Source organism: Myotis brandtii, unplaced genomic scaffold (assembly GCF_000412655.1).
Source record: "Myotis brandtii unplaced genomic scaffold, ASM41265v1 scaffold658, whole genome shotgun sequence".
Lineage (NCBI taxonomy): Eukaryota > Metazoa > Chordata > Mammalia > Chiroptera > Vespertilionidae > Myotis > Myotis brandtii.
Genome location: NW_005370558.1, coordinates 1381184 through 1394624, shown reverse-complemented (window position 1 = coordinate 1394624; position 13441 = coordinate 1381184). Strand labels below are relative to the sequence as shown.

General features: G+C 56.4%; 1 protein-coding gene and 1 long non-coding RNA gene across 2 annotated transcripts; one reads left to right on the top strand and one right to left on the bottom strand.

Annotated features, from left to right (window-relative positions):
• The first annotated feature begins 6 nt into the window (after positions 1-6).
• On the top strand, positions 7-6556 carry KIF12 (kinesin family member 12). The gene is made up of 15 exons (XM_014528920.1): positions 7-104; positions 690-824; positions 969-1104; positions 1895-1986; positions 2111-2267; positions 2812-2930; positions 3013-3117; positions 3696-3798; positions 3881-3971; positions 4167-4253; positions 4627-4717; positions 4788-4892; positions 5350-5450; positions 5548-5666; positions 5987-6556. The coding sequence occupies exons 2-15, from the start codon at positions 729-731 to the stop codon at positions 6124-6126; spliced, it is 1542 nt and encodes a 513-aa protein (XP_014384406.1). The 5' UTR covers positions 7-104; positions 690-728; the 3' UTR covers positions 6127-6556.
• Positions 5675-13441, bottom strand: LOC106723850. The gene is made up of 3 exons (XR_001359587.1): positions 13237-13441; positions 11441-11764; positions 5675-5754 (listed from the first exon to the last, which is right to left on the bottom strand). It is a non-coding gene; the product is annotated as an uncharacterized LOC106723850 (long non-coding RNA).

Genomic DNA, 13441 nt, shown 5'->3' with positions numbered 1-13441 from the left:
TCCAGCCACACACCCCTGCCGCCCGCAGCTTCTCCTGCACCATCTTCACCTTCGGCCAGACCGGCTCCGGGAAGACCTACACCCTCACGGGGCCTCCTCCCCAGGTAGGCTGAGCTCCCCTGCAGGGCCAGGGGTCGGTGGGGAGCCGCTGACAGCGCAGGCTCCCACAGGGAGGGCCTTGGACAGTGCGACTCAGCCCCATGTATTTGCAGACAAGGAAACTGAGGCCCAGAGAGGTGAAAGGATTTGCCCAATATGGACTTCAAATTTTGTCCCTTTTTTAAAAAAATATATGCTTTTTATTGGTTTCAGAGAGGAAGAGAGGGAGAGAGAAAGAAACATCAATGATGAAAGGGAGTCATTGATTGGCTGCCTCCTACATGCCCCCTACTGAGGATAGAGTCCACAAAGGGGGTGGGGGGCAGGGTGTGTCCACCTTTGACCGGAATCCAACCTGGACCCTTCAGTCCCCCAGGTGGACGGACGCTCTAGCCACTGAGCCAAACCAGCTAGGGCAAATTTTGTGCCTTTTACTGACAAGCTCAGAGCCTTCCTGTGAAATGGAAGCGAGAGTACTGACTGTGAGAAGTAAATGAGATGTTATAGGGAACTTGGCCTAGCTCCTGAGGCATAGTAGCTAAGGGCGCCAGGAAGGGTAGTTATTACTGTGGTAGTGTTTCTGCCCCCAGGGAGAGGGGGTGCCTGTACCCCCCAGCCTGGCTGGCATCATGCAGAGGACCTTCGCCTGGCTGTTGGACCGTGTGCAGCACCTGGGCACCCCTGTCAGCCTCCACGCCTCCTACCTGGAGATCTACAATGAGCAGGTGGGGACGGAGATGAATGAAAGCGCACAATGGATTGGAGGCCTTGCTTCCCAAGGAGCTTGGGTCGAGGGGCAGAGTGGGGCTGGGGGGGTGGTAAGGGTTGGACTCGGGCCCCTTCCCTCACACACCACCCTCATCTCCCAGGTTCTAGACTTGCTGAGCCTGGGGTCTCCCCGGCCCCTCCCTGTTCGTTGGAACAAGACTCGGGGCTTCTACGTGGAGCAGCTGCGGGTGGTGGAGTTTGGGAGTCTGGGGGCCCTGATGGAACTTCTGCAGATGGGTACGTGCTGTCTCGGGAGCTTTGGGGTACAAGGGAAGCCCGTCCCTCTACTGCTCACTGAATGCACTGGGGGCCCCTGGCTGGAGCTGTGGGTGACCAGAGATGACCCCTGTGGGAGCTAAGGGCCAGCAAAACAACAATTCAGACACCGCCCAAGGATGTCCCCCATCCCACCCAGACCTCCTGCTGATTCTGCCTTTCACACTCTTTCTGGGCCCACCCTCTTTCCAGTCCAGGACCTCTGCCTCAGTCCGCCTCTTTTTTTTTCTTCCTAGAGAAATCTTCCCAACTCAAGGCTCCTCCTTTCCAATCTGTGCTCTTCCTTGCGGCAAACCACATCCCTCTTCCCCTCCAGACCCTCCAGACCCTTCCAATGTCCTGAGGGCGAAGGTCACGCCTATAACCTAGCCTATAGGGCCCCTCTGTTCCAGTCTCATTCATTCATCCAATGTTTATGAGATATCTCATTATTCACCCGCAGCCTGCTGGCTGGTCCTGGGTGAGACTCCAGGCTCCTGCCAGCGTTATGCCAGCTGATCTCTCTGCTCGCTCTCCGCCCTTCACACGGCCGTTTGAGGGATGTTTATCAACGGTGACTCTGACTGACATTCTTCCACTCAGTTCTGTCGATTCCCCTCTCACCTGCTCGTGCTAGAGCCGGACCCCTCATCCCATCATTCTTTCCCCGCCGCCTCTGCACAGGCTGGCCCCTCCCTCCCCAGGATGCCTTTGCTCCTTTTCTGCTATTGCTCCTCCTGTCAGGTCCAGCTCCTGCTGCTTTCCCCTCCAGGTCTTAGCCGCCGAAGGAGCTCAGCTCACACCCTGAACCAGGCCTCCAGCCGAAGCCATGCCCTGCTCACACTCCATATCCGCCGCCAAACCGTGAGTGGCCCGGCTTGGGGAAGGAGCTGGCGCCGGGTCCTCAGCCAGGGTCCGCCTCAGGGTGTAGAAAGCAACTCGGGTGTGCACAGGAGGACGTAGTGGAAACCAAGCCCTGACCCCCCAGTCCCAGCAGATGCCTCCCGTGGGTCCCGGGGAACACCCTGCCGGAGGGAAGCTGTGCTTTGTAGACCTGGCTGGCAGCGAGAAGGTGGCGGCCACCGGATCCCGTGGGGAGCTGATGCTCGAGGCCAACAGCATCAACCGCAGCCTGCTGGCGCTGGGTGAGTCCCTCCTCTTGCCCGGCCTGTAGCTGTGCAGGAAGAGGGGAGCAGGGGAGGAGGAGGAGGAGACAGGGGTTGTAGTGCATGAAGAGCTGTGAGCCAGGGGCCACAGGCCTCCTTCCGGCCTCAGCTTGCTGTTGACTTGGGTCTCCCCTCTTAGAACATTGTTGATGAACCTAGAAACCCCATAAACTTGATTCTATTAGAATAAAGCTGCATTTAACCTGGGAGGTAGGCACCCTCAAGTGCAGAGCATGAGCCCTCAGACACTCAGCCTGTCCTCGTGCAGTTGGGAAAGCGGAGGCCCAGCAAGGGGAAGAGGGGACAGACCTGTCTCCCACCTCCACCCCCGAGGGCCTTCCTCCGCCGCGTGCTGAGGAGCCTCTTCATTCAGTCCATTTGCCAGACATTTCCTGAGCCCCTGCTGAGAGCCAGGCCCTGTGTTGGGCATTGGGGTGTGGGTGCAGGTCCCTGCTCTGCACAGACCAGCTGCGTGGCCTTGGGCAAGGGGTATAACCTCGCTGGGCCTTCTCTTCCCACCCAGGCCACTGCATCTCCCTGCTGCTGGACCCGCGGCGGAAGCAAAGCCACATCCCCTTTCGAGACAGCAAGCTCACGAAGCTGCTGGCGGACTCACTGGGGGGGCGCGGGGTCACCCTCATGGTACCTGAGGGGGGCTGGCAGGGAAGAGTGGGGCTTGAGGGAGGGGCTCCCAGAGAGGAACACTCAGGGGCATCCTCCCCAGGTGGCCTGCGTGTCGCCCTCAGCCCAGTGCCTTCCTGAGACCCTCAGCACCCTGCGATACGCCAGCCGAGCTCAGCGGGTCACCACTCGGCCGCAGGCCCCCAAGGTGAATGGAGGCAGACACAGGCCGAGGGTGGCGGGGGCGATGGTTAGGGTCAGGCAGTAGTTGGAACCTGAGTTGGTGTCACAGTTGAAATCTGGGATTGAGTCAGAGTTAGGATGAGAGTTGAAATCTTGATGATGGGGCCATGACTGGGTAGGATGGGGTCAGGGTCAGGGTCACGGTCAGAGTTGTGGCAGGTCTCAGGTTGGAGTCTGATTTGGGATATGATTCAGGGTCCAGCCTGGATCCCAAGTGGTATCATGATTAAGTCTGAGTTGAGTTGGGGTCTGATGTGGAGTCTTGTTTGGGTTCTGAACCAAGATTTGAACAGAACTTACTTTGGGTTGGACTTGGAGCAGGGTCCAGCTTAGAGGGGGCCCTGCTGGCACGCAGCGGAGGCCATAGGCACTTGGATGCATTGGGACAAGGTGGCCCCTCCAGGTGGACGTAGCCTTGTGCCAGGATGCAAAGCCTGTGAGGGAGGTATGGGCTGGTTTCTAGGCTCCCTCACTCCCCACTCCCGGAGCCCTTGCATGACTTGTGCCACTGCAGGTGGCAGCTCCGGGCCCCTCTCTCTGCAGTCCCCTATGGCAAAGCAGCCCCAGCGCCTGGAAACGGAGATATTGCAGCTCCAGGCGGAGAACCGCCTTCTACGGTCCCAACTGAGCCAGATGGACCTTAAGGGTATGAGCTCCCTGGGGGTGCAGGTGGGACGTGGAGAGCATCTGGGCTCCTGTGGACCCAGCCATCTCCCCCTTCCCTGCAGCCTCTGAATTCAGTGGGACCCGCGTGGCCTGGGCCCAGCAGAACCTCTATGGGATGCTCCAGGAGTTCATGCTGGAGAATGAGAGGCTCAGGTAGGGCCTCGCCAGGGGACTCCGTGCCCACCCCTCACTGCTGGGCTGCTTCTGCCAAGCGGCCCCCTCTCTGCTCCCTGACTCCGTTCTGGCCCCACCTACCTGCTGGGGCTCATACTGCCCTGCAATGCGGGGCTGACTGATACCCCCACCAGCCCTGCTTCCTGTCACCTCCCTGGGGCCTCTTCTTCCCAGGAAGGAAAAGAGCCAGCTGCAGAGTAGCCGGGACCTGGCCCGGGATGAGCAGCGCGTCCTGGCCCAGCAGGTCCACGAGCTGGAGCGGTGAGCACAGCCACCAGCCCAGGGACAGGCCTTGGGACAGCGGGCAGGTGGGAAAGGGAACGGTTAAGAGTCTGACCTCTGGATTCAGACCACCTGGGTTCCAATTCCAGCTCTGGCGCCTACTAGCTGGGTGACCTTGGTGAGTCATGCCGCCTCTCACTGCCGGGTTTCCTCAGCTGTAACATGGGGGTGATACGGTGCCCACCGAATAGGGCTGTTTTAAAGGTTGGATAGAATGAGTTCATATGTTGAGCACTGCGAACGGTGCCTGGCACGCCGTAGTGCCCAGGGGTATTTGTTAAAACGGGGGATGTGGGGACCAGCCTGGTGGTAGGGTGGAGGGCTGCAGGCACAGACCCCCTGTTCTTTCCAGGCGCCTCCTCTCTACCTGCTACCTCCACCAGCCCCCCCTTGGCCCAGCCCCACCATGTCCCTGTGCGATGGTGCCAGCTCCCTCCTGCCATGTGAGTCTCTGCCCAGCCGGAAGGGGGAGGAGCAGGGATGACAGGGAGCCTCTGACATGCCCTCTTGCAGGTCCTGCCACCCCTCTGCTCCTGCCCCTGCTGCCACCTCTGCCCCCTGTGCCGAGCCCCACTGGCCCACTGGGCCTGCCCACGGAGGGAGCTCCACCTGCCCCAGGTAGGAAAGGCCACGGTGGGGGTGAGGGGAGTCTAGGAGAGCTGGAGGCCATGGGGAAAGTGGCTGATTGGGCTCCTTCTGCCCAGGGTTCAGAATCACTGTTTACCTCGCCTCCCTCTTCCATCCTGCCTTCTTTTAGGAACTCGCTCTGCCATTTGCTTCTTCTTTCCTTCACTCACATGCTACTCATTTATGGATTTGCTTATTCACTCCTTCACTCTCTCACTCACTGACTCTCCTCTAAGCTCTTTGCTTTGTGCCAGCCCCTGTTCTGGGCACTGAGGATTCTGCCCACAGAAGAAGTAACCAAGACCCCACCCCTTTATGCCCATCTGGCAGTCTTGGTGCCTCCTGGGGCAGGTGTGGTAGGGCTGGTGGCATTGTGATCAGCACCTGGAAGTGGGGCACAGAGAGGCAGGGCTGAGGTCGCCAGTGTCGGCTGTGGTCTTTCTTGCAGGTGTTTGGCCCTAAGGCCCCTGACGGCATTCCCCTGTCTGCCCGGCCCCCACCCTGGGTGCCCCCATGCAGCCCTGGCTCTGCCAAGTGCCCCAGAGAGAGGTGGGCCCAGCCTGGGGCAATGGGGTGCGGGGGGGGGTGGCAGGAGGCCTGGGCACTTGAAGGCTCACCTCCCACCACCCAACTGCCCCTGGCCCAGGAGTCACAGCGACTGGACTCAGACCCGAGTCCTGGCGGAGATACTCACCGAGGAGGAGGTGGTACCTTCTGCACCTCCCCTGCCTGCGGGGCCCCCGAACACGTCACCAGTGCTGAGAGGTGAAGAAGGGAAAGAGGGAGGAGCCCCTGGGGTTTTCTGTGATCTTGGGCCAGAACGCACCCTCTCCGGAACATAGTCTTTCCATTTCTGAAATAGGGCACATGTTAGGAGGTAATTCCTAAGGTCTTTCTAGTTTCCAAACTTGGAATTCTCTTCCTAGGGCCACCTTCATGCCCAGATGTATACCAAAGCCCAGGGTGTATGTGAGGGGTGGGGGAGGGGCAGGGGCGAGTAGGTACCATCTGAAGCTTCCCCAGAGGATGTTGGGACCTGATGACCCCAGGGTAGTGCAGGCCTCGAGTGTCACCGTACCCCTCAGGTGGGGCCACGGTTCCGAACCTGGCCCGGAGACTGGAGGCCCTCAGAGACCAGATCGGCAGCTCCCTGCGGCGGGGCCGGAGCCAGCCACCCACGCATGAGAGCAAACGGAGCCCTAGCCGAGCCCTCCCTCCCTGCTGAGCGCAAAATGGAAACACAGGAGACTGCGTGTGACCTTCGGCCGGGCTCTTTGCTCTGGGGCTTCAGTCTCTCCATCTATTAAATGGGGATAGCAGCTGCCCATCCATTCTGCAGTCTGGCTGGGCAAGGACCATTCCTGAGGGTCGGGGTGACGGCTGGAGGGCCGTTTGGGGGAGTAAAGGGAGGGTGCCACCCCAGACTATGAGTAATGAGACTGGATTCAGGAGAAGAGGAAACGTACCGAGGTTTCAGATGAAACGTACATGACAATAAAGAGGCCTCAGCTCCTGTCTGGCTGGTCCTGTCCTTTGGGTAGTCACTCACTTCCCATGGGGACATCCCAGATGAGGGGTTCTCGGGGGAGCCTGAGGAGGAGAAGGCAAGGACTCTTGGCAGAAGTGTGTGTCCCCTTCTGATCAGGAACATTCCAGGTTCCATCTCCTTTCCTGTATTACACGCATTTTAACTGAGCAACTATTATGCGCCACTGGGACAGCATGGGGAATCGAATGATGAGCGCCTCCAGGAAGGAGACCTGAAGGAAACGAAGTTGGCCTTGAGCTGGGGCAGGTGGCGGGCTGAGGGGCTGGCTTCTCTGTGCCCCTGCACGTGGCCTGGTGCCTGAGGGACCATGAGCCCTGCGTTCTGGTGCCACAGGCCTCCTCTGAGATCCTGAGCAAGCCCTGCACCCTCCCCAGACCACTTTCTGGTTTTCAGTCAGTCGGATGGGGGGCACAGTTCCCTGTCCTGTTGAGCTCTAGTGAGGGTCAGGGAGGTGAGGAACCTCAGGATTCCTAGTACATGCTTAGCAGGGTGCAGTGGGTCTACAATTAAGGGGAAGCCTGGACATGACATGAGAAATTGGAGGTGCTAGTGGGAGGACCTCATTATAAAAAGAGCCACACGGCTAACCTAACTGTCCCATTTTACAGTTAGGGAAACTGAGGCCCAGATGGCTAATTCCTTGGTTGGTTCCGGCACTCACTCTTTCAGGAACACCACCGGCATCCACTCCAAATCAAGGTGGTGAAAGACTGACAAGGAGCAAGCTGGCTTTGACCAGGGAGCTCACAGTCTGGTGGGGGAAAGACAGACATTGACAACCTCACACATGTGCTTTGAAGGGGAAGCATGGAGGAAGGCCCCCCACTCAGAAATTGTTGAGGGTGTCAAAGAAGGTTTGCCGAAGAGCTATGATAAAGGCCCAGAAGGTGAACACAGGTGGAGGGAGGGGCTGTGAAGAAAAGGCCCAGAGACCCTGATGTTCCAAAGGCGGCCAGCAGCAGGCAGAGCACGGCCTTGTGGGTCACATCCGGAGCTTGGGCTTGTCTCGAGGACAGAGGAGAGCCACAGAGGGGTCCTGAGGAGTCACCAGCTTAGATCTGCATTTGGGTCACACTAGCCACTGTGGCAGGTGGGCTGATTGGTGATGGTGAGCCGGAGGCAGGGGGACCAGTAACATGACCAGTGCAGGGAGGCGATGAAACTCCTCAACCAGAAGTACCTGAGCTGGGCCTCGTGTCGGAGTCCCCTGAGACCCGGACCCTGGGCTCTGGCGAGGCCTCAAGCAGGCCAGCTTCAGCCACGGGCTTGGGGAGCACTGGGAAGGAGCAGGGAGCCGGGGATGCCCTAAGCAGGGGGTGGCAGTCATCACTGGAGAATGCTCAGGCTTGCCCACAGGCATGGCCCGAGAAAACAAGTCCCGTTGCTCCCACCCCACTGCCCAGTGCAAGACCAAGCAAGAAAACACCCAGTGCTCGCCTACCCACCATGCTGGGAAATAGCCCTAATTATACTCTCCTGTCCCAAGAGAAGTGAGGACCCACAGACTAAAGCAAGGCGCCTCACAGCGACACTTGAGCATGCTGTGTGACTTGGGGCAGGCGACTTGGCCTCTCTGAGCCGTCCACACTGTAGGGCCTCTGACTGAGTCTCTGCAGGGCTGGTCCCTGAAATGGGCCAGCAGGGTCAGCCCAGGTTGGAGCCCCCAGCAGCCAGGAATCGAAAGGCAAGACTTGTATTTAACAGTGAAAACTGTGGATGGACAGTGACCATGGAGGCAGAGCCCAGGGCGCTGAGGTAACAGCAGACACCACCGGCAGCTGGGCCAGATAGAGGTAGCTGTGGTTAAGCCCACAAGTTCAAATCCCGGCGTCATCACTTATCCAGGAGTGATCCCGGGCAGGTGGCTTAGCTGCTCTGAGCCTGAGTGGCCTCATCTGCAGAATGGACACAATAGTAGCCCCTCTCGGGACGGTCACGGGGATTAAATCCACTGCTATGTGGAAGGAGGACATCACGAAGCTTTGCCTATTGCAGACGAGTTAACCAAAAGCAACTTGCAGTCAACAAGACAATTCGATGGAATTGACCATCTGGATTTTAAAAATTAATAATCCAACCAATATTTATTGGGAACCCACTTTGGGCCAGCATTGAACAAAGCATAAGGATCCTTATCCTCATGGATGAAAAGAAAATGGGCAACATATGCGGGAAGTCAGGGATAAAAGCTGTGGAGCAAAACAGTGGGGAGGCCCCTCGGCCAGGGCAGGTGCAGCTCTACATCAGAGGCAGGAAAGGTCTCATGCAGGTGACATTTGTGCAGAGGCCCGAGGGAGTGGGGGAGGATGAGCCTGACATGCCACAAAGTCACTTTTCCTGCTCTAGGTCACTTTGATGCCACATCAGCTTGGGTGGCTCCGTATTTGTGAGCCTGGGCTCCTTCCCTGCCCAGAGCCCTTATCTCACTCTCTGTATCGTGGCCCTGCTTGCTGGGAGGTCTCCGGCCTCAGGCAGGGAAAGCCCCTGGCACCGAGCGTGAGACTTTCCTTAGCTGCCTTGGGAGGGTGGACAGGGACCACCCAGGGGGACCCTGGCTGTTGCCGGTTCATTTGTGTTTGGATGATTCCTTTTCCCATTGGAACCAGCCACGATTTTCCAGTTTCCTAGTTCCAGCTCAGCAAAGCACCCACTTACTTTCCCAGAGATAGACACAGGATGCAAGGGGATAAGTCTCCACTTCCCCCATCTCCCAGTCATAGGCTCACTCTAGAGCTGCCACTTGTCCAGACCCCTAAGCACTAGGAATTCCATGGGACCCAGTAATGTATCAGGATCTTCGAATCCAGCGGTCCTTCCTGAGAATGTGTGAATTGTAGAGGACACGCCTGGAACCCTGAAAGCTATAGGCCTTCCCCAGAATGCTGGGGTTTGGGGTTCTTTGGCCCCATGAAATAAGGTCGTAAGTTCTCCAGAAGAGTGAGACTTAGAAGATGGTCTCTGGTACCTCAGAACATTAGAACTGGGGGCAGCTCTGGGAAATCCTGAAACACTGAAGGGATTTGCCAGAATTCCGAATCCCTGAATGATCTCTCTGAAATTTTAAAACGTTATGTAGAAGTTAGAAGGAGTCTCTGGAATCTTTAGCTGGGGTTGGGGATGTTCATCAAGAGCTCGAGGATCATCAGAAGTTTCTAGAACGCTGGCCAATCTAGAGAGCGACCTAGATGTCTAGGGCCCAGTTTGAGTTCTCCAGATCCTTGGGGACCCGACTCCTAGCCAGCGCAGGATGGGTTGTAGGACAGCACACGCATCAGGAAGATCACTCCTGGGGATTCTTGTGTTTAAAAGGCCCCGAGGCCTCATGAGGTGAAGTCAATGGGAGAGTGTGTGAAGACCCTACTGCCAAGAACATCTCTGTCTGCTTTGGCCACACCAGCCTTCACTCACACCAGCCTTTCTCTCACTCAGGGTCTTCCTTCTCTTTATCTAAGGATACATTTGCTCCAAATTCATATTTATTCAATGTTATATACAACATTTCATCCGCTTTGAAGGATATTTTGTGTCCTCTTAGGTGACTTTTTCCATTTTCATCTTCTGGCTGAGCTTCCAAAGGACTCATCTTCCTTTATTTTAAGCAAACACACAGGTGGGGCAGGTAGGGGTGACTGAGATGACGTCACCCTATGTCCTCGGAGGGACTAATATAGCTCTTTTCTGTGAAGTAGAACTACTCTGTGAAGTAGGTCTGGCTATGAAACAACGAGCAGCAGCTACTGGAACTTGTAGGTAGGTTGGAGCTGTGGTTGGAGACCAGGACTGGAGCCAGGAGACCTGGGTTTGAAGCATGCTGCAACAGACCTACTCTGTGAGCCAGACAAGCCCCCCGGCCATCAAGGAAGACCTTTGGAAGTTGGCCCGAGACATCTTCCTCAAGAGCCTTCATTCAGCTCAGGGCTCTGATCACACTCTCTCTCATCCATCACACACTTACTAAGTCCCTACTTGAAGGCCAGGCCTGCTCGACTGGGCATGGGAGACACTGGCCTGATCTGCTCCCAAGGAGCTTCCAGACAACTGGGGGGAAAGGACAATAAAAGTGACAATTGGTAGCCCTGGAATAAATAACAATTAGCAAACTTATGTGGTGCCAAGCATTGTTCCCAATACTTGCCATGTATTAACTCGCTGATTGCTTATAACTGCTCTGTGAAGTAGGTCCCATTACTATCCTCGTGTTGCAGTTAGGAAACCAAGGCAAGAAGAGGTTCAGGAACGTTTCCAAGGTCATACAGCTAGTAGGTGGCAGAAGTGGGATTGGTCCCGGGGTGGTCTGTCTATTTGTACCCGGGTGGTCTTGATTATGTGTCTTCAGCAACCATGCCAAGTGCCACCCAATAGGACCACAGAGGAAGGGCAAATAGAGGAGCAGTTTCCATCCAACTCAGGAACCTCTGAGCACATGGGGCAGCCTCCCTGGAGAAGTTGGTCTCCATCAAAGCCCAGCACAGCCCAACAAGGCCAGACCATGCCGAGGTCTTTGATGAGGCAGAGGATGGGACTTCCCAAGGTCTTTTCCCTCCACGGAGGAACCCTCACCAACCCCAAAGATAAAGGGATTCTTTACAAACGACCCAAATGAAGCAGGCTTCTGGGAAGCCTGAGCTGGAATCAAGAGAATTAGAAATGAACCCTAAGGTCTAACCTTTGTGTCTCCCAGCTCCGAAATCTTGGGCACACCCACTCCCTCTCTCAACCCCACATTGAGCTGTGCGAGCCTGAGCAAGGTGGTTAAGGTCTCTGAACCTCAGTCTCCTCCTCTGTAAAGTGGGGCTAAGGTTGGCTTACCCTGTGAGAAGTTAATAAGCGCTCATAGGGGATGATGTGAGGATTGAAAGAGTGGATCCATATACACTGTATAGGACAGAGCCTGGCATGCGGTCAGAGCTAAATAAATGCTAGTTGTTATTACTATTTTTATTACTAATGGATGCTCTCAGCACAAACATACTGCCGTCCCCATACTCACAGGAGAGGAATTGCATGCATATCTGGACTCCGGTGACAGACTCATGAACTCGCTGACGTCAGCTCTGCCGGCTCCTTCCTGCAAGGATTCTTCCAGGGAGAGAAGTGTCCATTCAGGATGCTCGCCCAATGAAAGAGCCAGGAAGGGTTCCTGCTGCCCTTCCCCGGCAGCTGATTGGGAGGCATTCATTTGTCTTCATTGAGGAAAGGCCAGTGGGACTTTCCGAAGAGGCCAGCTTGCCGCGTGGTTTCAGAAAAGAGCTCTATTAGTCCCTCCGAGGACATAGGGTGACGTCATCTCGGTCAGCCAGGAGTCAGGCCGACCCTGGACGCCCGGCGTTCATGGACAGATAAGAGCAGCCTGTGAGGGCAGGAAATGCCTGTCCCCTTCCTGGAGGCAGGCAGGCCTCCGGGAGTTTATTTCTGTGGGAGCCCTTTCTTCAGGGGTGCCCAGGGAACCAGACCCTGGGCCACAAGCTCTGTTCCCGGGGCAGCCAGGCCCCAAGGACACTCAGCTCCAAAAAGCCTCACTCTTTGCTTCTCCAGGCTCAGCCACCAGCTCTCACAATCAGGAAGCTAAATTGACAGCACCTAAGGGCCCCTCCCCCCAGCGCCCTCCCCTCAGGGCAGCTAGCATTTACTATTTGCTAGGCTCTCTCCAAAGAGCAAGAACATGACAGGTTTCTCATCATTTAATTCTTCTACGCCACAATGAGCTCTTTTAAACCCCATTTAACAGAGGGAAAGACCCGCATTCAGAAAGGTGGAGTCACTTAGTGAAGATCAAACAGGCAAGAAGGGGTCACGGCCATGACCAGAAACCAGGTCTGTCTGGGTGCAAAGCTCAGCTGCTTAACCATCACCCTGCTGGACGAAGCCTTGGGAATCCTCCCAGATGCACAGACTAATTCAAAATCGGAGGCAGAAGGAAAAGCCACCACAGAGCAAGGGCTCTTTGCTTTTTAAATGGTATCATTCATTGTATCACTCCCTCCCTCGTGGTAATTATTCAAGGACTTGGCAAGGGGTTCAACCTCCCAGGCTCCCTCAGCTGTCTTCTATTTGGGTGGCCCTTGTTGGGGTCTGACCTCACAGTTCTAAATAAGTCAATTAGCATGTATTCACTGAGCACCGACTCAGTGCCCAGCACCGTGCTAGGCCCCGAAGAGGAGAGAAGGGCCAGGTTTCTGTGGGGCAGACATGGAGCATGCCCTTGGCTCATCTGGGGAAGGGAGAGCCCGCGGTGAGGAGCTCAGCAAAGGGAACAGCTGCCCCTGCTCCAGGTCTCTGGGAGAACATGGCCCGAGGTCCTGCTATCTATCAGGCCTGGGAGGTGAGCAGAGTGACTCAGGTGTCAGGGAGACAAACCTGGGTTTGAATTGCTACCCCCTGGCTGCCTACCCTCTGACCCTGGAATACCTGATCTCCCAGCCTCGGTTTCCCCGTCTGCACAAGACAAACCTGGGTTTGAATTGCTACCCCCTGGCTGCCTGCCCTCTGACCCTGGAATCTCCCAGCCTCGGTTTCCCCGTCTGCACAGTACGACTACTATCACAGTAAAATGATAGAACCTTACTGGGAGGACTCCATAGCACGTGCTCCTGGAGCGCTCAGCACGTCGCACTATGTAGGACCTTCATGGAGTGATTTTTCGGGGTACAGCCACCTCGTGGTCTCTAGCGGCTGTTCCCAATTCTGGCTCGCCAGGGAACTCTTTGTAAAGGCGCCCCAATAAGCATCCACCTCTGTAGCCGGGGTGGAGATAGACAAGGTAGATGCTGAATGTTTTGCACTCACCATCTTAAGCAGGTTCGGGGAGGAGCTCTCTGGTGGGGACAGTGGCTCCAGGTCTGTACTGCGCCGGCTGTGAGCAATCCGCGGTCTTCCTACAAGTCCTCTGCTGCCCTCTAGTGGACATGGGATGCTCTCGCCTTTCTGCGGCCTGTGTGGAGCTTGCCTGGTACAAGCTGTGCTAAGTGCCTGTGATGACGCTGGTCCCTCC